Source organism: Cyprinus carpio, chromosome B5, assembly GCF_018340385.1.
Source record: "Cyprinus carpio isolate SPL01 chromosome B5, ASM1834038v1, whole genome shotgun sequence".
NCBI classification, from domain to species: domain Eukaryota; kingdom Metazoa; phylum Chordata; class Actinopteri; order Cypriniformes; family Cyprinidae; genus Cyprinus; species Cyprinus carpio.
Genome location: NC_056601.1, coordinates 17,484,661 through 17,509,596, shown reverse-complemented (window position 1 = coordinate 17,509,596; position 24,936 = coordinate 17,484,661). Strand labels below are relative to the sequence as shown.

The 24,936-nt window shown below is 37.4% G+C and overlaps 1 protein-coding gene across 1 annotated transcript in view; it reads left to right on the top strand.

Annotated features, from left to right (window-relative positions):
- Positions 1 to 24,936, top strand: part of fam172a (family with sequence similarity 172 member A) — a 160,232-nt gene that overhangs the window by 101,373 nt on the left and 33,923 nt on the right. Inside the window, exons 9-10 of the mRNA XM_042724636.1 lie at positions 4,689 to 4,805; positions 12,042 to 12,126. Coding sequence (XP_042580570.1) covers positions 4,689 to 4,805; positions 12,042 to 12,126 — 202 coding nt within the window. The remainder of the gene's footprint in view (positions 1 to 4,688; positions 4,806 to 12,041; positions 12,127 to 24,936) is intronic.

Below are 24,936 nucleotides of genomic sequence, written 5' to 3'. Positions count from 1 at the left end.
GCCCCAGTTAAAAGTAATAGTTAATTTGAAGAAAAGGATAGCATCATTTGTTGGTAGATCTAGATTGTCCTGTTTGATCCTGCTGACTACACCAAATTCACTAGATTCTTTGACATTGGTGCGTTTTTAAGCGTAGCTTACTTTATGGTCCAAATACTTTTTGGGGCCAGTGTATACATTGCCAAGACATACTGCTGTTGTGTGGATGTGCATGTATGTAGCTGTGCGCAGTGTTGGCCCTCTCTCTCTGGTCGTAATTGGACAGTTAATCAATCAAATATTTAAGCTTCATTTTACCACGCAGTGGGATGTCCAGATTATGGCAGCAGTTTGGATGCATTAGTCTGGACTCAGCACTGATGCTAACAGCATGGCTTCCTGAATCAGCCCGCATCTGGATTCGTAAGCACATGTACGTGAGTGTATGTGTCCGCACTGTCTTCCCTCACCATGGTAATTGCCGCTTTTTTCATGGTGCTATTTGTTGGTAAGCACGTTCCTTTTTAAAAGCCCATGTTATTTATTTATCTCTTCGCTACTTTGTTCCTCCCTCATTCTTCTGGGAATGTGTTGAGTGTTTTTCCTCCTGCCTCCAGGGACGCCATTGTGGATTACCATTCAGTTCTCACCTAATTATCTGGTGACTTGCACTGCCTTTGACACGTAATTATCAAAGCCCTAAATAATTGTCTTATTGCTTGTGTGTTTGCATGTAAGTCTCATGGAGAGCGTTCGCTTTTGTCGCCAGGACGGCTGAAATGGCAGAGTATTTATCGCCACACGAGAGTCGCTTCCCCGTCTTTCTTATCGTTTAACTCTCCTATTTGCTTGTGTGTGTGTGTGTGTGTGTTTCACACTATTCTGTGTTCGAAAATGAAGGGGCAAATAAAGAAGCGCTTCCATTGCGGTCAGCTTCATTAAGGAAAATGCGATTTTCAACAACTGAAGTCGAGCAATTAGCTTACTACGTGACATGAAGCCACTTAAAGTGCTAAATGCTGTATTTTACAGTAGAGGTCTCTTAAGAGGTCAAACAGATGGAGAGAGTGAGAGCGAGATTGGGGGGAGGATAGATGACAACAGGGATATTTTGTCCTCATCAGCTGCAGGATTTAGCCAATATCGGAAAGACCATTTTAGTTAGCTGGTCCAAAATCATCCTTGTGTCTTTAATTGGGTTTCTACTGATTAGGGTCTCATAGCAACTGGGCTGTGTAGCAAAAGACAGATGAAGGGAACAGCCTTAATGGATCTTATCTAGAGAAAAGGTAGGAAAAACTGCTGTCTTCAGAGGTTTCCCGCTGGCAGTCCTTGATACTATTTGACTGAATGTCATGACTGACCATTTACTACGTCACAGCATTTTCAAAATCACCTAGTATAAATAATATATAATAACAACCAGCCCATACCAACTGCCTGTGAGAGTTGTGCCGGCTTTATTATAGTACTTGCAAGGTATCGCTGAACCGATATTCTTCAGACCTTTCTGATAAAGGGGTTTATTCATGTTTGGGGTCAGTACAGTTTTGTCAGTGTTTTTGAAAGAAGTCTCTGATTCACACCAAGCATGCATTTATTTGATCAAACATACAGTACGACTAACAACAACTGTGACAACTTTAAAGGCGATTTTCTCAATATTTAGAATTTTTTGCACCCTCAGATTCCAAATTTTCGAATAGTTGTATCTCGGCCAATTATTGCTCTATCCTAACAAACCATACATCAGTGGAAAGCTTATTTATTCAGCTTTCAGATGATGTATAAATCTAAATTTCAGAAAATTTACCCTAATGACTGGTTTTGTGGTCCAGGGTCACATTTAATACATTCTTTGCTGAACATAAAGTTAAAATAACATCATTTATTTAATATATACTATAGACAGTCTTTGCTGTCATTTTTAATCAATTTAGTGCATCCTTGCTGAATTAAAATGTTAACTTCTTTAAAAAAAAATCAGACTGACTCCTATTTTTCTTTAATGCACAGTATCGGTCTTATCGATGTCATCAGTTACATTTGCATAATGAATTGTGACTGGTATTCTTTCTTACATCTATTTGCATACTGAATTGTGATTTGTCTTCCTTGCAGCTTTATAACCATTTACAGCTACTTTTACACTGCATAGTAACTAAGTGTTGATTCTTGTGAGCAGCCGACTGAGAAAAAGACTTGTATTGAGAGTCATAACAACAACTGCAGCATTTCATTTTTTACAGAACCTAAAACTTTAACACTAATTTTTTGGTGCCTTTCGAGCACTGTTAGTTTCTTTAGAAAATGCTAATTTGACTGCTAACACAGTCGTGTTGAAAATGAGGGAGTGATGTTTTCATTCCATCTCGGAGGCTGGATGTCATCTCCGTCTCGTTACCTCCTTCATCGCACTTTCACCTCTCCCCCTGTCTCTCCTCCTCAAGCCAGATGCTCAAGTGCAAAGAAAAGGGCAGAAGTGAGATAGCAAATGTTTCAACATCTGTCTCTGTTGATTTTAGTGCAACAAGTATTTCCACATGTTTGCTTTTTCTTCGCGCTGTTTCTGGGCAGGAGGTTGATGAGCACAGCTGCCCGGTTTCTTTCTTTTATGGGTACAGACCAGCTGAGAGAGCGGCTCACGTGGTGCTATAATGCTTAAGCTAATGTACGGAGGAATGTAGATTACGAGTGTTTTAAGGCTTTGGTCCCATGCGTGCCGTCATTCTTGCTCGCTCTCTTGCATTGATTGGCCTGACAGTACATTATTTATTTTTTCATTGGTTCATATGTTTTTTAATAATTCCAGTGCTTGGCTGTGCCCACAGGGCATTTTGACTTTCAGGTTCACAGTGATGGGCTCTCTGAAGTTATGTGTGTGTGTGTGTGTGTGTGTGTGTGTGTGTGTGTGTGTGGGTAAGACAGTTGCAGAAAGCATGTGTGGAGCACATCGACTGTCACTGAAGGACATCAATCAGAGCAATGTGATGGTGTAAATCTAATACACATGTTTCAGTTTTCCCAATGGAAAACATCACAGATTCACACACATCAAAGCTGCTCTCTGTCATTTTCCTTTTCATATTATATGATGATGATTTGTTTTTTTGTTGTTGTTTTTATGTTTTTTTGTGGGGGTTTTTGTTGTGGTGAGTAAATCTGTCATTAGATACCATAACAGCCTTTTTATGTGATTTAAATATTAATGCATAACATTTCCATATTAGCAGCAGCATTGTAATAATATACAGCAATTCCCGCTAATAGAGTACAAAACTGGGCCTCATTTATTTATTTTGTATTTTAAGTAGGAAAAATTAAAAGGAGATTCTAACACTTCAGGAAATGTTGATCGTCAAAGTAAATATTTCATGTATTACAGTTTGTTTTTAAAACTTATGTTTTATATATATATATATATATATATATATATATATATATATATATTATATATATATATATATATATATATATATATATATATATTTATATATATATATATATATATATATATATATATATATATATATATATAATATATATATATATAATAGAAATGTATTCTATAACAGATTTGAATTGCTTAACTTCACAGATTTTAAAAAAAAAAAAATACAAAGTGAGAAAAAAAATAGAAAAAGGAATAGTATTTACTTGTCCTGCTGTAGAACACAGTGAAATGCTTTTCTTGTACAGCTACTTGTAATATTACATTCTGTGTTCCATAGTATTTTCAATAGCATATATAGTTTCATATATATATAAATATATATATATATATATATATATATATATATATATATATATATATATATATATATATATATATATATATATATATATATATAATAAAATAAAATAAAATAAACACCTAATGCTTCTAAGGCTTTTGCAGTCATATGATACCAAGAATTGGTATATAGCATATTTAGTTACCTTTCTAAAGTCTGAATGCTGTCTTTACTGACACTTTTAGTAGTTTTTAAAAGGTTGAATTTGCTGGCCTCCTGGGTATCAATGGAACAGGAAGACATTTTAGCCTTGTTTCAGTCACTGTGTGTGTGTGTGTGTGTGTGTGTGTGTGTGTGTGTGTGTGTGTGTGTGTGTGTGTGTGTGTGTGTGTGTGTGTGCGCATGTGAGCCGCCATGTGCTTCCTCCCCTTTCTTTAAGAGGATGCTCCTGAGAAAAGCTTATCAGCGGTGTGATGTATTAGTCCTTAGTGCCTTAATAGATTCCATTCATCTCTATACAGTCCCTCTAATTTAAATGGGCTTGGGGAATGTATTAAAATGACTATGGACACTTTGATGTAGCACCAGGCCAGGTGTAGCTCCTGTAAAATGGATCACGTAAAGTGATTGTTAACCTATTGTTGTCAGACCGGCCCTTTTTCTCTAGCCGTTTATCTTGAATGGAATAGTTAGCGTGACAGGCTGACTCCTTTGGATTACACACAATCTAAAATACAAGGATGAAAAGCAGCACCTCTTGACATGTTTTTCTCTTGCAGAAGCAGTTTTCATGTACAGAAAATGCATGATGGTGTTTTGATATTTACCGTGGTTATTGAATAAAGAATCCAACAGTACATGATGCATTTCCATTAGTAAAAACTGAAAAGCTCTGTACATTTGGATAATCCTATAGCTTTTTATCGAAACAATGATATCATGTGCTGTTTGCTAACGTATCTCTCTCCCACTCAGATGATTCAGCGAGAAGCAGAAGTGAAGAATCATGTCCGTGCGGTGGCCATGACTGACTCTGTCCATAACGTCTGGCACCAGGAGGCCAACAAGTCCATTCGGGACTGGCTCAGAGAGGTACAGTCTTCCATCAACCAAATGTGCCAAAACCTTGATGTTCTCAATCACAGCATCAATATCGGCCACACAGCTCAGCTCAAACAGCCTGGCATTTCATTCAGCAAGCAGATACACTCCAGAAGCAGGAGTCACAGAAAGCCAATAGTTTGTTTTTCATCCCACACTCTTGTTTGTCTGTTTTGGCAGATGTCAATAAGAAATCAAAGCCAAACGCCGCCGCACACAGGCAGATGCTCTGTTAGTATGTCAGTTTTATTTAGTTGCTGCCCTTTCAGCGATGACCTCGAGTCCAGAGACAACACCTGGGAACACTCAATATGCACATAAATATGAGAGAGTGGATCCCAAGCCAGGGCTACAGGGGAGCCAGCCATGCAAATGCCAAGCGCAAACACACACCCTCGCCTCTCACCCGCTTTCTCCGTCAACAGCAGACCACCCAGCCCACCAGAAAAAATGTCTTTCATTCCTTTGTCTTTGCTGATCTGCTTTGCTCCATCAGATGTTTGCTTGCCTTTTGTTTGCCTTGGTGAATTTTTTTTTTTTTTGGTCTGTTCGGATCATGGGCTCTTTCTTCTTGGTCATCCTGTCAAGTTATGCCTTCTTTCTTTCTTTCTTTCTTTCTTTCTTTCTTTCTTTCTTTTTTCTTTCTTTCTTTCTTTCTTTCTCCGATGAGTGCAAAAGTGTCAGTTTGGTGTAATTGGAGTATTAGGGGATTTATATGTGTGATTTTTTTGCCCTGAATAATAAGTCCATCAAAAATAGGAACACGTTGTCGTCGATTTGTTCTTTCTGATATGTTCCGGTGGTGTGACTTACACTAGAGACATAAGGAGGAGACAGACCACTCGCAGAATAATAAATGTGAGAATATGTGTAATGCTTGATATGACAGCTGTAGTATAGAAGTCCTGCCTTTAAGTTGAAAGAGCCTGAAAAATCCAGCTGTTCAGTGTGATTTAAGATAAAGAAGCACAATTTAAGATACAATTGTCAGATTGCATTGCTGATTTAAAATGTTGGTAACACTTCAGTATAGGGACCAATTCTCACTATTAACTAGTTGCTTATTAGCATGCCTATTATTAACATATTGGCTGTTTAGTATTTATAAAGCATGAGCATATTCTATATCCCTAATCCTACCCAATACATAAACTTAACAACTACCTTTCTAACTATTAATAAGCAGCAAATAAGGAGTTTATAGAAGCAAAAGTAGTAGTTAATGGTTTGTTTATAGACTCTAAGATAAAGTGTTTACAAAATGTTTTATTGAAATGTGTTGTGAAGGAGATTTCAGTCTTTCCGTGTTCAGGCCTTAAGAGTTATAGTTCACCCAAAAATAAAAATGTGTTTATTCGCCCCCATGTCTTTCTAAAGCTGTATGACTTATTTCTTCTGTGGAACACAAAAAATATATTCTGAAAATTTTTTTTGTCTATACAATAGAAGTCAGTGGGGTCCAAAACAGTGCTGACCTTGACTGTATGGAGAAGAAATATAAAAAAAATAGCAAAATGTCTTATTTTGTGTTTCACAGAAGAAAATCATAGAGGTTTGAACCGGTATGAAGATAAGTAAATGATGATAGTATTTTCCTTTTTGTTTTTTGTTTTTGTTTTTTTTGGTGAACTATCCAGTTAAAGTGACTTGCTTGCACAGACTATTGTTAATGGCAGAAGAGAAGGCTTTGTACATTCTCACACACTCGCAAGTGCTGCCATACATTAAGGACACCAAAATATTAATTTGTCAGGGGCCTGATTAACACAGATGAGGTCGAGCATTTTATTTAATTGATTTTCAGATTTAATTCATCCCAAAATTGAAGCCAGAGGGTGGACTCTCATTTCAGGAATGTTAAAGTTACTTTCAGTCCTTTCGTGTCACCCGTTAACCCCCTAATCCTTTTTACTCCTGCAGGAATTGGGACCAGAGTTGTGTAAAGACGTTCAGATTTCCCACTGCCTGTGTCTCCACCATAGACCTGTCTTTAATCAGGGTCAGGGCCCCATCCCCTTCCATAGTAACGTCCATAGCAATCATGATTTGGACATTATTCAGGTTTGAGATCACTGTTTCTGGCCAGGCAGGCATCTCTGTAGGGGTTTGTCAGAGGTGATGCTCTGTTCCTTGCACAATCGTGAGCTCTTTCGTGCAGGGGGTGGTAATTCCCCTTCTCCTCCTGAGAGATGAGAGCTGAGAATTGAAGGGATTTTCAGGACGAGAGCGCAGTAGGACAGGTGATGTGGCGATAATGGGTCAGACTAAGGGCATATGAGGGAGAGAGAGGGGGAAGGGAAGACACGGGGAAGACAGACATAAACAGAGCAACCTGAAGGAGGTTGAGATTCCCTCGGGAAGCAGTGGTATATACTGAAGGGGAAGAAATGGTGAGTGAAAATCTCCTAGGACACAGAGAGAGAAGAGAGAAATACAGTGGAGAAATATCCATTGTCCATGAGAATACCTGCAATGGCTGGAAAGCTGCAGTGATGGAAAGATAAATGACACAAAAAGCTAAAAATATAAACACATCATACTAGTACGAACTAGTTGAGAGAGAAGTAGACCTTACACAGCAGCAAAACAGCATACACGCAAAAACCACACGCAGAAAAAAAACAGCAACTACATATATTGCATTTTACGGCACCATTTTGAGTCACAAATCTTAAGAAATGTGAATTATTGGAAGCTAGATAAAAACCCCTGTTAGAGCAGAGTTTCCCCAAATGTTGTCTTAACTAGTCAAACGGTTTTTTGAACAAAGACTTTGAAATGACTCCGTATTGCTGAAATTTTAAAGGTTTGTGAGTTACCAGCATGCACTGCAGCATGAATAAAATCTGCAGATATTGGTATAGAATTATTGTTTTGCTTTTTTTTGGCAGTGTTGTTAGTTGTTGTTTTGTGATGTTGAAGGGTTATTTTGCCCAAAAATTACAATTCTGTCATCATTTACTCACCCTAAGTCATTCCAAACCCATAAGACTTCTTCAAAACACAAATGAAGATATTTCTAATAAAACCTGAAGAGGTTTCTGTCCCTCCATTGAAAGTCCAGTGAAACAAAGCTTAGAAGATCTGAAAAGGTCATAAAGGAACTGCAAATTGAATCCATATAAATTGAGTGATCTTGTGAAGAGATACTAGTGTTTTTTTTTTTGTTTTTTTTAAAAGATTTAATTTAGGGTGTTTTTTATTTTTAGGTGAAATATTACTTCAAGATCGTTTTACATTTGTTGCTGTTCTTGCGGTTTGTGTCTGATGATTGTGTAAAGCCTTCTAAAACTATATCCCAGATATCTTTGTTTTGTAAGGTGGTTATGTCTCAGAAACATAGATAGCATAGTTCATTTCACATATTAAGCATCCTTCATATATTGCTTTGGTGAATATATGGCCCTAATGAGGCATTTTTACATTTCCTTTTTATAGTGTACTTCTGAGCAATTTGGGCACGTGGCAGCTTGTTGCTCAAGACACTCGTCTGTCTTGTAGAATACAGTGGCTGAGGTGTGATGCACCACAGTGCAACCGGGACTGATTGAGCAGAATGCGGCATGTTAAAGGGCAGTTAAGGGATAGGAGGCCAGACGCAGAGAGGTTTAATAAGTGCAGGTAGGAGAGAGCACTCTCAGTGGGATCCAACACCTGTCTTTAGTTTACCTTCTCTAACTGGGCCATTAGGAGACCGCTTAGAGTCCCACCATGCTCCAGCACCCCATCTCCCAGCCCAGAAGAGCCGGGAATACCACAACCATATGGCCCTGATTAATGCTGATGGGCCTCACTGTAGACGATTATCACTCATTTGTGTCCGTTTGTCGTTTTTCATTTTGTGTGGCTTTAGCTGGGATGGGATTTGAAAGTGTTGCGTAAATTGGTTTGCACAATGGCTGTACTGTACACTTCTGTCGCAGAGCATCCAAAAACTCTGACAGAAAATTTTATTTAGTTCAGATGTGTGTTGAGAGACATCATATATAAAATCTCAGAATTCATTGCTTGTACAGCACCTTTACTAAAATATTTAAAGAATTAGTACTATGAAATGAAAATTCTGTCATCATCAGTATTTTAAATAATTTTTAAAACCATTTTAGACCATACACTGAATGTCAGTGGTGTCCAAAACAACAGCATTAATATAAAGGATAATAAAATTTTTCAAAGTAACTTTTAGATTGTTCCACAGAAGAAAGAAGTCATACAGGTTTGGAATGATATGAGGGTGACTAAATGATGACTATTGAACTATACGTTTAAACTAAACCAAAAACCATGATCCACTGGATCCTGACCCATCTAAATTCTCTTTATCCACCTTATTTTACAATACAGATGTAAGCTATTTTTTGTGAATGTGGGATATTTAAGATTCTGTAAATAACTAAAACAATACCAGTGCAGTAAACAGTAAAACTATTTGCATTATAAATCAGTGTATTTATGATTGTAGTCTCAGCCTCAGAAGTCATGCCCACGGACCTTTGGCTGAACATCTGATTTATATGGCACAAAAAAACTGAAAACACTTCAGGAGTTTTAAAGTCGTCATCTGATTGGTTGAATTTTCGGGAGACTTGTGTATCACATTCTTTAATGTTCTGCTTGGAAACAAAAATTGAAGAAGCTGTTGTGTGACAATGAGTGCTTATCAGGATCAGCTAAACACTAGATTTTCAAAAGTATGTAAAGTTCACGGCATAGTCTAGTTAAAATACGTCTAAGAGTTTACACACCGGTCTGTTATTGTGAGGACATTTCCACACCCCTAAACATGAGTCAGCCCAAAATGAAAGAGGATTGGTTGCTTTACCTGTCAATCATATGGGCTCTTGGGCAGTCCTTGACCATTCAAACCAGCCATGGTTCCCAGACCTTCGTATGTATTTGTTTATTTCCAATTTGTCTAATTAATTCTCAGTTTTTACTTGTATAATCAGTCACTTCTATTAAATGCTTTATTAGCTAAAGGGCCATATTATGAGGATGTATATGGATTAAATTGACATATTTATGCTATTCAAGGCAAGCAAAATCCATCAGATTTCACAGAAAGATTGGAACACTTTCAAAAGCTCAACCCAGCTCCTCTATCCCAAAAAAAAAAAAAAAAAAAAAAAATTCCACCATTCTTGGTTTTTTATCTGTTCTTTTAAAGCTATGTCATCCTCTTACATAGTGGCCTTGGCCTTCTGTTTCATCTAAAACTCATCCTGGTGCATCAGCCAGCTCTGACAAATCTGTTGAAGCCTCTTCCCAGCCCCCGTCTCTTTGCCACTCACTCTGGCTGGGACTCCGGTCTTTGAAATTCCTGCCCTTGCTTCCAGCCCAGCTGACATCTTTCTCCAGACGGCATGAATTAAGATTGTACAATAAGACACTTGATGCAGCAGTCAGGGAGCGCTCCTCTCACTGGCCCGGCTCCATGGTGCACAACTAGGGCAGCAGGAATTCTAAAAATACACAATGCATGCCTGTTCATTCCTATGGCAGTTGTCTTCTCCCCCAACCAAGGCATGCAGGCGATTGACAGGATTAAGAGAGGAGAATAAAGACAAGAGAAATGAGAGGAGAACTCCAAGGCCATGGCACAGGGATTTTTTTTTTTTCCTGACTTGCAGCAATGCAGCATGTAAGGAGAGGGATGACTATGTATTGCAGCAGTAATTGAGCTTGAAAAGAAAAAAAATTATAGTTTGTTTTTTTTTTTGCATGTATGTATACATGTAATTATTTATTTATTTATTTATTTATTATTAATTACAGAAACAACAAACAATATTGAATCTTAATTTTTTTCTCTAATATATTTAGTATGTGTATTTATAGTTCGAAAGTCTGCAGCCAGTAATTTTCTTTATTATTAATAATAATAAATTGAGATTAATTCATTCATATTTTTATTAAGCAAAGATGCATCAAATTGATCAGAAGTGATGATAAATGCTTTTATATTTTTACAAAAAAAAATCTATTTAAAAAAAATTGTTAATAAGACTTATTAAAAGCCTTATTACTTATTACTTATTAGCTTATTAGCTTATTACTGTATTAAAGAGTGTCTTTATTTGTGCATCTCAGTTTCCTGTTGAGAGTATTTGCATTATTGTTAATGTTTACACTTCTGTCATCCACTGGATTTCAAAGTCTTATCTGAACTCTAGACCACTAACATAATTGTTGCTGCCACTACCACCCCAGACTTCAGAATCCTGTTGTTTCTTGAATTGATTTATCATTATACACATTATAATGAGTTAACCAAAATGCCATAGCCAAAAAGACTGATGGAATTAAAAATCAAATTCCTGTGCTTCCCAATATATACCCTTTCCCTGTTGGCCAAACACACACACATACAGGGTCCCTGTTGGGTGGGAGTGTGGTGACCCCTGGGGTGACACAGAGCTCAGAGGTGAAGGAGGTTGACAGGCTGAGGTGTGATGTGACCTGGGGCTCTGTCATGTGTGCGCTTATGTATGCGAGTGTCTTTTGTGGGGTGTCTGGGGTGGTGGAATCGTCCCTCTCTGCTCTGTCAGGGGAGGTTGTCTTGGGAGTTGGTTGAGGGTTAGATAGCGTTGTGTTTGTGGGTATCTGTCTGTCTTTCTGTCCAATTCTATGTGTGTTTGTGTGGACGGGTGGGTCGCAGTCCCCATGGAAGTGGTAATGGCTGACAGTGCTATGTCTGCGAAAGTAAACAACCCTAGATAAGCTGCGCTTCACAAGGACGCCAGCTGCAATACGCTAATCTCACTTGAATTTCTCTGTCTTCTATTCAGCATGTTTTATCTTATCTCCAGACCCTGCTTTTCCATGCATGCCTTTGTAACTTTTTTTCAATTCTGCACCCCATCTAAACAGTACAATTGTTTCCATAATACACGTTCTGCCAGTATGCACTTAGTGAAAACATCCAATACATTATTAGCTTGAGGGTATGATGATTTTCTCAACCAAACATGCCTAATTAAACCTGTTTTAGCTGAAGACAAACACTCGGTGTTGAAGATTGAGTTGAGAGATGGTGTCTCAGGGGCTGGGATGATGGTATTTGGGAGCTTTGGCAAGGTCACTAGGCCAAGAAAACAATCCTTGGAGGGCCACCAATGGTGTGCCCACTCCTGCCCAACAAAAACAGTCGAAACTGTCAATGTGACATGTCTCTAAGGTACCTAATTGCTTGCTCCTGTCTCTCTCCCCCTTTTTTTCTTCTCACAGCACTGCTGTAACTGGGTGTCGAGTCCTGAGCCCCTGGATACTCTGGTGGATCCCATGCTTAACGATTGCCCTCGTGTTTCAGCAGGTAAGCAACCATATCTACACCACAATCCATATTTTGCATCTTTTACCCTTTACTCATTAGTAACCAAGTCTGTTTTAGGACAAAGGTGTCCAATCCTGTTTAGGATTAGTTTTGCTTAGATCCTAATTAAACAGACTTCAGCATGCTAATGAAGGTTTTCAAGATCACTACAAACTTCCAGGCATGTTGGGGCAGGTTGAAGCTAAAGTCTGCAGGAAATTGGCCCTCCTGAAGTAGGATTGGACACCCCTGCTGTAGGATAGCCTATAATAGCACTTGCATCACAGGGAAAGCTTGCCAAATCAAGCTTTTCCTTTGTTATAATGGCCCCCTATAGATGCAATTGAACGTAATTTGGTGTATTTATTTATAATTGTCTGATGTCTATCTGTACCACATTTGATTAGTTTTAAACTTTGTATTCAGAAGATATCCAATAGTCAATGTGTACCATTCCCAAACATTTGTGAATTTGTTAATATTCAAAGTAATGTGAAAGACGGTGTGAAAGAGACAGGTCTCAATGGTTGACTCTAATGATTGACTGGTTGCTTTAGTGAGGTTGACTAGTTTGTCAATTTCTTTATAGTTTATTTATTAATTTATTGGTGCTTTAATTAGTGCTGTTAGATTCCCTTAAAAGCACCGGTGTTATAGCCAAACACATTTGATCGTTATGTTTCATCTTGCACTGTTTTCCAACTTTTCAGTGTGTCTTGAGAACTTCTTTCCAATCTGTGAAGGTAGGAAGGTGTAATATGTAAAAATCCCCCTATGAAAAATATTTATCTGGGTCAGGTCAATTTGAAACTAGTCTAATTAACTGGTCTGCATAAGTCTAAATATGCAGTGCTTCCTTAAAACAGGTTAGTTGAGTTAGTTGCATGCCATATTTTTGTAGGCATCTATTGATCCACAAATGATAAATATAAGGAATGTGATATCTGAATTGGTAGATGGCACTCATCATAAAGTGATTGAATTATTCTGTAAAGGCCACAACCTTTGAAAGCCTAGTTTTTGCTTTTTTTATTAAAATGTGTATATTTTAATCATGTTTCAGTGTTTTCAGTTAGTTTAGTTTGTCCTTCTGGCCTTGGTTGTTTTTAGTATTTCGAGGCGTGTCCTCAATTCCGGATTACGGCTATAATCTATAATCCAGAGCAGGGAGATGATGAGGTTCACCTGGCCATCACCCCTGCACTAAAGAGATGAAGAGCTGCTCATACTTTGATTTGGATTTGTGAGATGTTATACTGTCTCACAGTGTTATAAAATGTTATTTGATATTTTCATGTGTGCTTTTGTAGCGAGTACAATACTTCCCTGATTTTACTGTAATCTGTATTTGGGGTGAGGGTGAGTTGGGTATTATCCAAGTGAACCATCATTGAACTATGTGGGCTTTTGTGTTTGTGCATGGCATTGGTTCCAAGTTCAAATTTTTACCCATCTCCTGCATTTATAGAGAGCGTGATGCAATCTTTTGTGGATCTTGTTTTGAGTGTCCCTACAGTTATTACTCTTCCCCAGATCACTGCAGTCAGTCTCAGTTATGGTCATGAGTAGTGCAATATAAAATAATCATAAAAGAACACAAATATTTTGTCAGAACCAGTAAGATTTATCTCTTTAACCAATTAATTGGGGTTTGATGGTTTTAATTTTCTAGCTGCTAAAGGAGTAAGGGATTTGATTCTCACATTTTGGGCATTGCATTTTTATGATTTATATATTATTATTACTTATTAGTCCTTAAGACTCACAATTTAATAGCAAACCAAAGACATCAGCATTATTGCAGTGAGTGGCATTTGACTATTGTCAGTATATTTGATTAATTATTATTTTTCATTAATACACAAAATATCTGTTTTTAATTAATTCTCATAATTTTTTTATTATGAAAATAATTAGCATATTTAAGATGTTTCTCTATAAGCACCAGTGGCTGGTCCCCACAATTAAGCTGATTTGAGGTTTTGTGTGTCATTCCCACACACAGTCTTTTTTACACGGTGTGTGGCTATGTTTTCAGGATAGCTATGCTGGTTTTACTTGTGCGGGTGGGTGATGGCAAGACAGAGCAGCTTGTCAGTTACACTTAATCATCTATGAAGCCATGCTGGTACCGACTTACCATGCTGGTATTTTGTATGCTCGTGTGTGTGGATATTATGTGTGTTTGGAAAGGGAAGGTCTTCTGACGTCTCTGTTTTTTGTTCCCAACATGATAAAACTTGGAACCTCCTTCCACCCGCCTGGATTTTTCCCTTTATTTTTTGTCTTTTTTCCCCGTTTTCCCCCTTATTCAAAAGGAATCTTCAGTGGAAGGTCAGTGAGCCTCAGCATTGGCAGAGCTCGGGGTGACTGGCAGCATTTTATCAGTTAGCAACACACTAAAGCCAGTTGAAATATGCAGATAAACTGGAACAAATCTCCTGAAAAGCCCCCTGGTCCCCTAGCTCTGGGTAAGGGGAGTTGAGCCTTATGCCCACGCTGACCCACAGTCAGACACTCTAGGTGCTGAAGCCAATTGCCAGCACAACTGAACTGAACAGTAGAGGAAGCCTAGACGAGCATTTGGATGGATTACAAACAGAAACAATGCCAATGTCAGGCTACAGTCTCTCTCTCTTTCTCTGTCTGTGTGTGTGTGTGTGTGTGTGTGTGTGTGTGTGTGTGTGTGTGTGTGTGTGTGTGTGTGTGTGTGTGTGTGTGTGTGTGTGTGTGTGATCGAGCCGTCTGGCCCTGATGGGCAGAATCTCAGACCTGTGATGTGTATCTCATATTTTAGAGCCGGGGTGCAACATGATATTAGTTTAAAGGGGCGGTGACGCCAGACTTTTGTGTTTCATTCACCTCCATTCATAAGTGCACAAAACCAAGAGAGGGGATATGTAAGGATATGCGAAGAATTATTTTCTCATGCTGCATGCAAATTCAAGTTCGGTGAACGCTGACCTGACAAATTTGTTGTAAAAAAATTATATAAACATTATAAACCTATTGGCTGAGGATCAAACATAGAGGAAATGCTCATTTTGCTTTGCATGAGATTAGGTTTAGAAGAATATTAAATTAAAAAGAGCAAAAAACAATTGGCTTGTATAGGCACATGTATCAGAGTAGATGGTTTATATTTACATTTCATATGTATTAGTGCAATTATATATAACAATGTTTTTTTTGTGGGACGCTTGGCGCTCTTTTTTTTGTTGTCCTTTTTCTCTATAAAATCTTTTAGTAATCATCATAAATTATATATCATTTGAAAGCTTAGAAGCCCAAGATTCATCCTGTGAAAACCATTTTGAAATCGGACATTGCGTTACCATGGAAATGGTAATTTAAAATCTTATGGCGGTCTCCTCCCCCTTAGTGGGCAGTGTCAAGTGTCATATTACAAAATGCATTACGGTCTTTTAGAATCAAAACTTTTTATAATCTTGGCAACAAACATCATTGGAAAGGTCTGAGTCTCAGGATTCCATATTTGGTGGTTATTTTGAGTATTGAAGTAAAATTGACAGAGAAATCTAGGGAAAAAATCATTAAACAAAATTCAAAGGAGTTTTGATGGCTTCCGGTGGCTCTTTGTGGTATGACGCCCTAAATAAAATCTCACAGGAACCTCAATTTTTTTCATATCAACTTCAAATTTGGAACATAACTTATTTAGACACAAGGGTTTAATTTTATACCAATTTTAGAGTAAAACCTGTCATGTAAAATATTTATAATAAATAAAATAAAATAAAAATAATATAGCGCATTTTATTTACAGTACATTTAAACTTCTATAACTTTTTGATACTTTAATTTTTTGAAAAAATTCCACTTTTGCCAAAATCTGCTAATTTTCTTCTTTAAAAAGAATACAACAATTTAATACAACAATTTAAGTTTGGATAGTGCACTTTAATGCCTATTTAAAAAATGGGGGGTGACAGTTAAGGGGTTAATAACCATGAAGATGTAAATTTAAATAATATAAATTATTACATACTAAATCTTCCTATTAGAATGATTTCTGAAAGATCATGTGACACTGGAGGCTGGAGTAATGGCTGCTGACAATTCAGCATTTCAACATTTTAAAATAGAAAATTATTATTTTATATTGTAATAGTACTTCAAAGTATTACTGTTTTTACTGTATTTTTGATCCGATACATTCAGCCTTGATGCTCAAGACTCACCAAACTTAAACCACATATTCTTAATGTTTATACGTATGTCAATGTTTAATACTTTTGTACTATTTTGAATTTAGACACAAATGTGAGCTCATATTTTTGTTGCTTATATTCTTTTCAGTGTCTGAAATCATTTATGTTGTTTAAAGTTGTGTGCTCCTTATTTTAAAAAAAAACTCATGTCTTCATTAATGAGCCTTGAAAAATCTCACACATTAACATCACACTTACATCTAACACGTGCTGTGACACCTTACCTTAGCTCCTCGAGTATGTGGTAGTTATATATCTGAAACCACTGATCACTCTCAGCTTTGCTTCATGCTTTTCCCATTATATGCAAGCGTTAGAAACACACTCTCTTTTGCTTTACCTGGGTTAAGATGAGATTACTCATTGCTAGAACTGATCATTAATTACAAAGAGGACGGTGTCCAGTGTGTAAACAGTGATTAATTGTTAACAAAAGTTAGTTAATGCATACCTGAACTGTAATTATCTGTTCTGCACCATTACAAGAATCCCAACACAGGTGGGTAATTAACCCTAATTGCATTTACAATGAGAGGATCACAAGAGCAGAGAATAACTTTGTTAAAAAAAATAAGCCTCCTTTGATGTAGGGCTAGATATTTGTCAGTTGATTTATTCACATCTTTTTTTTTTTGTCTCATTATGTCTTTTTCACCTTTTCATGGTTTGAAGCAGAGTTCTTTTTAAATCAGCTTTGTTTCAACTGAGCAAGACCCTGAAACAAAGTAAAGCAATTTTAATAGGATGTAGCTGCATGTATTACAAGAGGAAAAAAAATGTGAGGTTTGTACATTCTATGAATTGTTCTCCTCAAACGTTCTAATAAAGATGTGTTAGACTGAAACTGTTGGCATTCAGGCATCTGGCCCATTTGTGTAAGTTCACTGGTGCATATTGCTGACGTATACAATGTCACTGGTCCATGTATTTTGCTCAATGGAGAGGCACTGGCGCATGTTGCATTCAGTCTATAGACTTGCTTTATTCAGTGGTCCAAAGGGCCCAGTGTCTCAATGTCATTGAATGCCTGTGACCATGTACCCCTGATGCAGCAAAATCCACTTGTTTGATCTTCCATTGTGGATGACAGATCTTCACTTAGTTGTACTTTTCCACCCTCCTTTCAAGTGGATGCTGGTGCTGGTCCGGGCTCCCAGGAAAAATTCATGAACTTGAACTTTGAACTTTATTTTGTTCTTGAAAATATGTAGCTGGATTTGAAAATTCCTTATTTGAACATTACACCTATTTAATAATTAGTGATTTGTCATATAGCAGTTGTAGTGTTGTTCATTTGACTTGTTTATTTTATTTACTTTTTTTAGCAGAAAGATGTGTATTGTTTTTAAAGAATTATCTTTTAATTCCTGACTAGTCTTGTTTTATTTACAACTTTATAAAAAAGTTTTTTTTTTTATAGTGAGGGATGTGTGAATAGGATAAATGTTTTGGATAAATATGTACAATATAATTTTATAAGCACTTACATTAATTATTTTGTTAAAGCTATGTGATTTGCGATATAAAACTGTTTAGGGTTTATTTATGGTATTACATTTTCATTTCAACAAAGTTGTAAAATTGGATATAATTTAACACAGAAAAGACTGGCTATTTTTTTCACACTAAAACCATGTTAACATGGCTGTACTTTTGAAACGTTGAGTATTTTAACGTTTACAGATTGGCCCCATTTACTTCCATTATAAGCCTCTTATAATGATCATATATATATATATATATATATATATATATATATATATATATATATATTTTCCATTTAAATCAATATGCTTTTTCTGTTTGTATATAGACAAATATGGAGAGCTTTTGTCATTCACCCTATTGTTTTAGCAGAGAACCCATGGGCAAAGTATCAAGTTGTTATTAATATATATTGACACTGTATCACAGTGCAGTGATTCCCTGTGTTTCCTTTTTCTGAATTTCATGATCTTTTTATAAGTCCCATTGGAGAGGTGGAATGAAAGTTTGATGGCATTTTTGTGCAGTCCACTATAATTTCTCACTGCTGCTCTCCCTTATCGGGGATCAGAAGGCACGGCCTTCATTTTCTATTCCTCTTTAAAATGAGATGGAGCCTAAACATCTTTGATCCGTGCGCTTCTCGGGATGAGTGGCAGGGCCTGACCCACTTGGCTCTTGGCTTTATGTAATGAGCTCTCCGATTAAAGAGCACCATGCAGGAACATTGTGCTGTATAAGGAGTTTTATGTCATCTCATCCCACTCTCACTGTTTGCCTGTCTGTCTCTTTCCTACGCCCTCTGATGGGAGCACATAGCAGTCATTAAGAAAGATCTGGAGTTGCTGTATGAAGAATGCATGCACAATTTGGTCAAAACTAATTTTGTGGTTGCATTTTGAATTGTTATGTGACACCTTTCACTCTAGATGTCAAAGCTAAAAACAGCAGCTTACATTGTACCTGGACTTAAAAGTCTCACACGTTTTTCACATTATCATTGTCATTTTCCATATTGCATAGCTTGTTGGTCCAGTTTAAAACAAAGTGTGTTTATTAGGCAGAAAATTGAAGTAACAATTCCCAAGTTTCACATCTGGTGAAATGCTGTAAACACCTTATCCACACAATCATCACGTCCTGGTGTCATCATGTAACATTAGATTTGTGCGATAATTTGTAGTGGCCAAAAGTGAACCAAACCTCCTGAGGCATGTTTACATGTAGGGAACTGCTGAAAACATTGTATCATGAGCCCCACATGCATGTATGCGAAGTAGAATGCTAACAGAACTGCTCCTTCATGCTACATTTTTATTAATCAAGTCACATGCTTTTGCATACTAGGCCATATTGTAGTTTCAGCTGTAGTTAGAGAGGAGGTGTGCTTGTATTGCGAAGGCAACAATTAAAGAGGTTTGTGCATCTGTCTTCTTTAACACTGCTTGTTGGATAAACAAGCCTCTCTGTCTCTGTTGAACTTAAGGTTTACTTTAAGTACATGAACACAAAAATGTCATCCACCTGGCTTTGATCGTCTCTGCTTATTTGAATTCAGTTCATGTCAGAGTTTGATAGATTCTATGAAATCACACAGCAGGTTTCTTTGATCCCAATCAGCAGCTTTCTATGTTTTTCACTGTTATGAGGTCAGCACCCACCAGATCACAGTCAGTTAGCATTGACCAACCTCTTCCAACCAGTCAATACATGCGATCTTTTAAGTAGTTGAAGATTAATTTATCAGAGTTTTGAATCCGCATATGCCTTTGTTGTTTACGATTAGAATTTGTAGGAAAAAAGCTCTTCGACTGTAAGCCGTGAATGGCGTGTTCGCTCCCCTTTCAGGGCAGAAATCAATATGCTGTGCGTGTGGAAGAATGGAAGACACATTTTGTTTCTTTGTGTGTGTGGCATAGTGTACTGTCATAATGAGTCTATAGGGTAGACTCCTTTTATCCAGGCTATTGTGATTGAAGCCTTAGCTGTCGGAGGTAAAAAGCTTTCGCTGTCCTTTAACATTCCCAGCCTTTTCATTTACAACAAGCCTGCTCTTGGCTGTTTATTTTTGTAATTATACATTTTGTTTAAAATGGGAACTAGTTGCTGAGCCTTATCGGTTAGGTTGGACATGTTCGTTTTCATGATCTATTTCTCATATTTCTCATAACTTAAATCTCACATAATTTCTAGTGCAATATTGCATTTGTCATATAACTTACACATTTTTACATCTAAAAATGATTTGCAGTGCTGCAGTAATTACAGTAATTTGTAGCAAAAAGTTATACTGTATGTAAGAACTGTAAAACAAGACTTGTTTGGACTATTAAAAGCATAGACCCAAATCTCTAATTATAACATTAATGGTGCTATTTGCAAAAAATTATCCGGCACTTCTGGTTCTTAATTAAAAGTTTTGACAGCTTTGCATTTGTGCTATTCATTTTACTTGTGAAATTATAGTCTTAAATTTGCATACATTCAGTCTAATAGAATATATAGAGCTGCAGATTTTTTTTTCTTTGTAGTTCAAGCTGTGATTGTGATCTCATAAATTCACTTTCAACACATATTAGATCATCCGAACTGATTCATAATCGTGATTCATGATTTCTATGTAATAAACAGTGAGAAGTCTGTTTCCTTTCCTCACATTCCATCTAGGTTTTATTCATCATGACTTAAAGTGTGGGATGAGCTGGTGGAAACCGACAAGAGTTCAGCTGGGTTCAATGAAAAATGGACCATAGTTCTGCAACCTCAACTGTTTTATAATCACATTATCATCCCAGACTTGACCATGAGGCCTTCTGGGTATTACCACATATTAGAGGCCAATGTTTGCCGCCCTACTGTTAACCAGTTGGCAGCATCTTTTCTGTATTTTATTTATTTTTGAGATTCTGGATGAGGGTACAGTAAGTGCTATACTAGAATGTGATTTAGCTTCATAGTAAATATTTTCTTTCTCTCACTGTTTGATTCTGTTTTCGTATCATCATGAGTATGTCGTTTGTGAACCATAGTTTCATTTATAGTGCTCATTAAACATTTGTATCTTTAAGCATTTTCAAGCATTTCAGGCAATAGTAGATGAGTTCATTTTAGAATGAACTGTAAACAAATAGCACAATAATTGTTCGTTCTTTTGTTGTTGTTTTTTTTACCCCCATCATCACATCTTTCTTTTTATAAAAATGGAATGTGAATAACTGATACATAAAAACATTGAGTAAATGAGTAGAAAAGTCAATTAGTGACCACACTTTTGTTTAAACCTGTCTTTCCTGATACAACCCAAGCTTCTTAACAACGTAGTTTACATCCTATTGACCACCATAAGTTTTCACGAAGTCAGACAGAGGGCAGCGACAGATTAGGAGCTGGGGACATGGATCTCATTGAGCCATATGGTACATCCTATAGCTAAAGCAGAGGATTAAACCTGGACCCTTAACCCTGCAGATGGACGGGAATCACGTAGCTCCATTAGTTCTGAAGCTCTAGCATTTTGTTAATGTATAAATGCTGTATTTCAACAGAAATTCAGGTACCTGATCCTAGATTTCTTTTGCTTTGAAATGCAAAGAGACGACCCTGTGCCCCTTCAGTGAACTCGTGGTGGGTTAATCAGGATCAGACCCAATGCTAAAATTGTTTCCTAGGTTTTTCCTTAGGATTTGTTGCTAGTTACTCGCAGAGCTGCGAGACACTATAGATAGCATTAGTGTTCAAGCTATGGCTTGAGGGAGAGGATTAAGAGTTTCTCTTTACAGCACTGAACCTGTTACACGTGAAAACAAACACTCCCATGGAAACAAAAGAGCGAGTGAAATGGAGGAGGAAAAAAACTACATTGGACAGCAAATTACATACTCAATACAATTTGCTGCTTTGACATGGTGTTGCTTGGTTATTGTCTCACGGTCCACATCAGCAAATATGAATTTCCTGCAATGCATACAAACTAGTATTTCTTAGTAGCAATTTAAAGGGGCCATTCACCCAAAATTGAAAATTCTGGTATCATTAGCTCACCTTTATGTCATCCCATGTATGACTGTGTTTCTTCTGTTGGATGCAAAAGTAGATATTTTGAATAATATACTTGTCGCCCTTTTCCATACAGTTTGAACTAAAGTTTTCAAGCTTCAAAAATGATGTTGTAGCACCATAGTTGTCCATATGACTCGCCACTGTATCTGAAGCCATACAATTACTTTGTGTAAAAAATCGAACCGAAATTTAAGTCGTTGTTTACGGAAAATCTTCCCCTCTAAAGTACTCCTAAAGTAAGCATGAAATGAAGTTTGACACTTTTCCTAAATGCATGTTATTGAACTGATTGTGAATGATTCATCCGTGCGTATGTTTCATTAAACATTTCTTAAACACATCATTTTTATTCAAATTGTAAGTGTATACAGTAGCAGTAGGACTTCTCCAATCATTTTCTCTGCTTAAACCCCCACCCCTTTTTAACAACCAACTGCAAGCTTATATTCAGATCTGTCTCCATCAATTCAACAACCAACTGACAGAACCAAGTCCCCACCTCTTATTTTTTCCCCTTTTTCAGGAATATGTTTCACTTGGATAATATGGAAGAAAAGATGTGTTGCTCCTTCTGTTTCAAGATGACTTTAACCCAAAAACCAAAAAATAGCAGTTCAATCAGTCAGTAAGTCGATTTGAGTGAACAACTCATTCTGACCTGATTTCTTTAAAAAAAAAAAAAAAAAATTCATTCTTTTGCCTTTTTATCTTTTAGATTAGCGACAAGATGGCTTTTGTGTAAAAAAAAAAAAAATCGTATTTTTTATCTTCTATGAAATGTTATATGAATATTTAGATTCACGTTTATGCTTTCTAGTAGTTGCATCAGAGTGTCAAGTGTTTTGTTTTGTTCCTTTTTTTATTTTTTTTACCAATCCTTTAAAAAAATTAATACAGTATTATGTCGAAGTGAACATCTTGCCCAGCCGTCTTTGTGCTCTCCCAGCACAAAGTTAACATTGACAAATCTGTTGATCCGCAGTGAGTTTGTTAGCACTCAGATGCACAGAAGACAGTGTGGGTGTTATGTTTATGTGAACATCTTGCCCAGCCATCTTTGAGCTCTCCCAGCACAAAATGGCTCACTGACGAGCCCCTGCCACGCCGCGCAACACAACTGTCAACATCTACTCACTCCTTTCTGACAGGGGCCCCATCTGAGGATATTAGACTTATTATTTCCATTTTTTCCCCCTTTCACATCCTCCTGCAACAGCTCTCCCCCTTTTCCCTCAGAAGAGATGTGCTATGAGTGTGTTTCATGCAACCAATTTATTACATTTGGAGACTAATGGGGCGCTTTGCTTTGACAGCTTTTGATAAGGGAGGGTGAGAAGTCTCTACTTCTGCCGAGGGTTATGGGAACTGCAGGAGTCATGATAATTACTATCAAAGCAGCAGTAATGCACATAATAAAATACTCCGTTTGAGAACACAAATCAATTAATTAGGACCCGATGTGTCATCCTGTGTTATGTTGTGGTGTTATTTCTCTTTTATGCCTGCTCTTTCCTTGTTTCATTTTTTGTAAAGATAACATTTAGTGCATCTAGTTAAATTTCAGCATGTTTTGATGTGTGTGCAATTGTGGCATGCACCAGCCCCACCTCCCCCACCGTCTGTGTGATCTTTTTATAAAATTTGAATTTAATGAAATGCACATTTAATATGATTGTTATAGAAAACAGTGGGCGAGGAAAAATGTGCAAGAATGCAATGAGAATATATTAAGAACGTACATAATTGCACATGATGATTAGAGAAGAAACATCCTTGAATGTCCTTGAGCTCCATAATCAGCCTCAAAATTAAAATATTTATTTGTTTCCCTTTTTGCTGGAAAAATAGGATATTATTTATATAATTATGTAAACAACGCTGAGCGTCCCCCCCCCCCTTTCTTCAGCGAGCTGTAGAGCGCAGCAGTGACCTTGGCTCGTCTCCCACTCTTCGGCTTGACAGATAAAAACTTTATTAAGCGTCAGCGGGACGAGACGCAAACAGCCCGTGACACCCATGTGCATTGAGTATTAGGGAAATATCGCAATTAGTGGCTGATTTCCTACAGCTAAAGTGTCTAGAAGAAGGGTAATAAGCAAGGTTTGTTTGTGGCCTGGAAAGCCATAATTATAAACTGCTTTGAGTGTGCTGCGCTCATTGTGCCTCGGCGTAATGAGATAGGCTGCACTGATCCCTCCATCATGCTATTAGCCGTTATCCCAAGTCTTCTCTTTCTCCCACACCCTACAGCCCTGTAGGGCCTGCTGCCACCCCAGGTGCCTCCTCTCAGATGCCGCCCTTTGGTGCGCCCTCCGACAAGCGCCGACATGGCTTGATTGTGAAGAGGCTTCAGCTGAAACATGTGAAATGCAAATGATGTCTGTTTTTGCACTCGCTCTTTTGTGATAAAAGGGTCCACGAGAAGGTCGAGTTAGACTCTGGCCCGGTTAGCTTCAAAGAATTCATTCCTGGATACTTGAAACATCTTTTTAATATATTTCACAGCTTTATATCTGCAGGCGGATGAGGCTCGTGGTAACACACCTGTCAGTGTGTGATGTGTTAAAGCCTCTCTGTCCTGTGAGGAGTTGGCAGGAATGTGCTCTCCCTAGCTGTCTAATCGCAATGACCCCCAAATGGCCCACCTTATCACCTCTCCCTCTGAGAGGCAAACAGAGAGCGAGTGGAAAACATGGCCTTCGCTGCATGTGTTTGAGTGGGTTTAGGACTTATCTAATCAGCAGGGGGTTTGCTGTCCATCCCCTCATGCACAAGCACTCACCATCCAGCTTCGGCTCCAATGCTGTATGTGTGTGTGTGTGTGTGTCCTGGAAAATCTAAGAGTGGGCTTTGTGAGTTTTTAGTAGCTGAATATATTTCCGCATTGATGTCATTCCAAACCTGCATGACTTACTTTCTTCAGAGGAGCACAAAAGAAGATAGTTCAAAAAATATCAAAGCACCTTGCTGTCTACTGTTCTTAAAAGAACCATTTTTATATTCTTAGTGTGAAAAACATTTTAATAATCTAAAG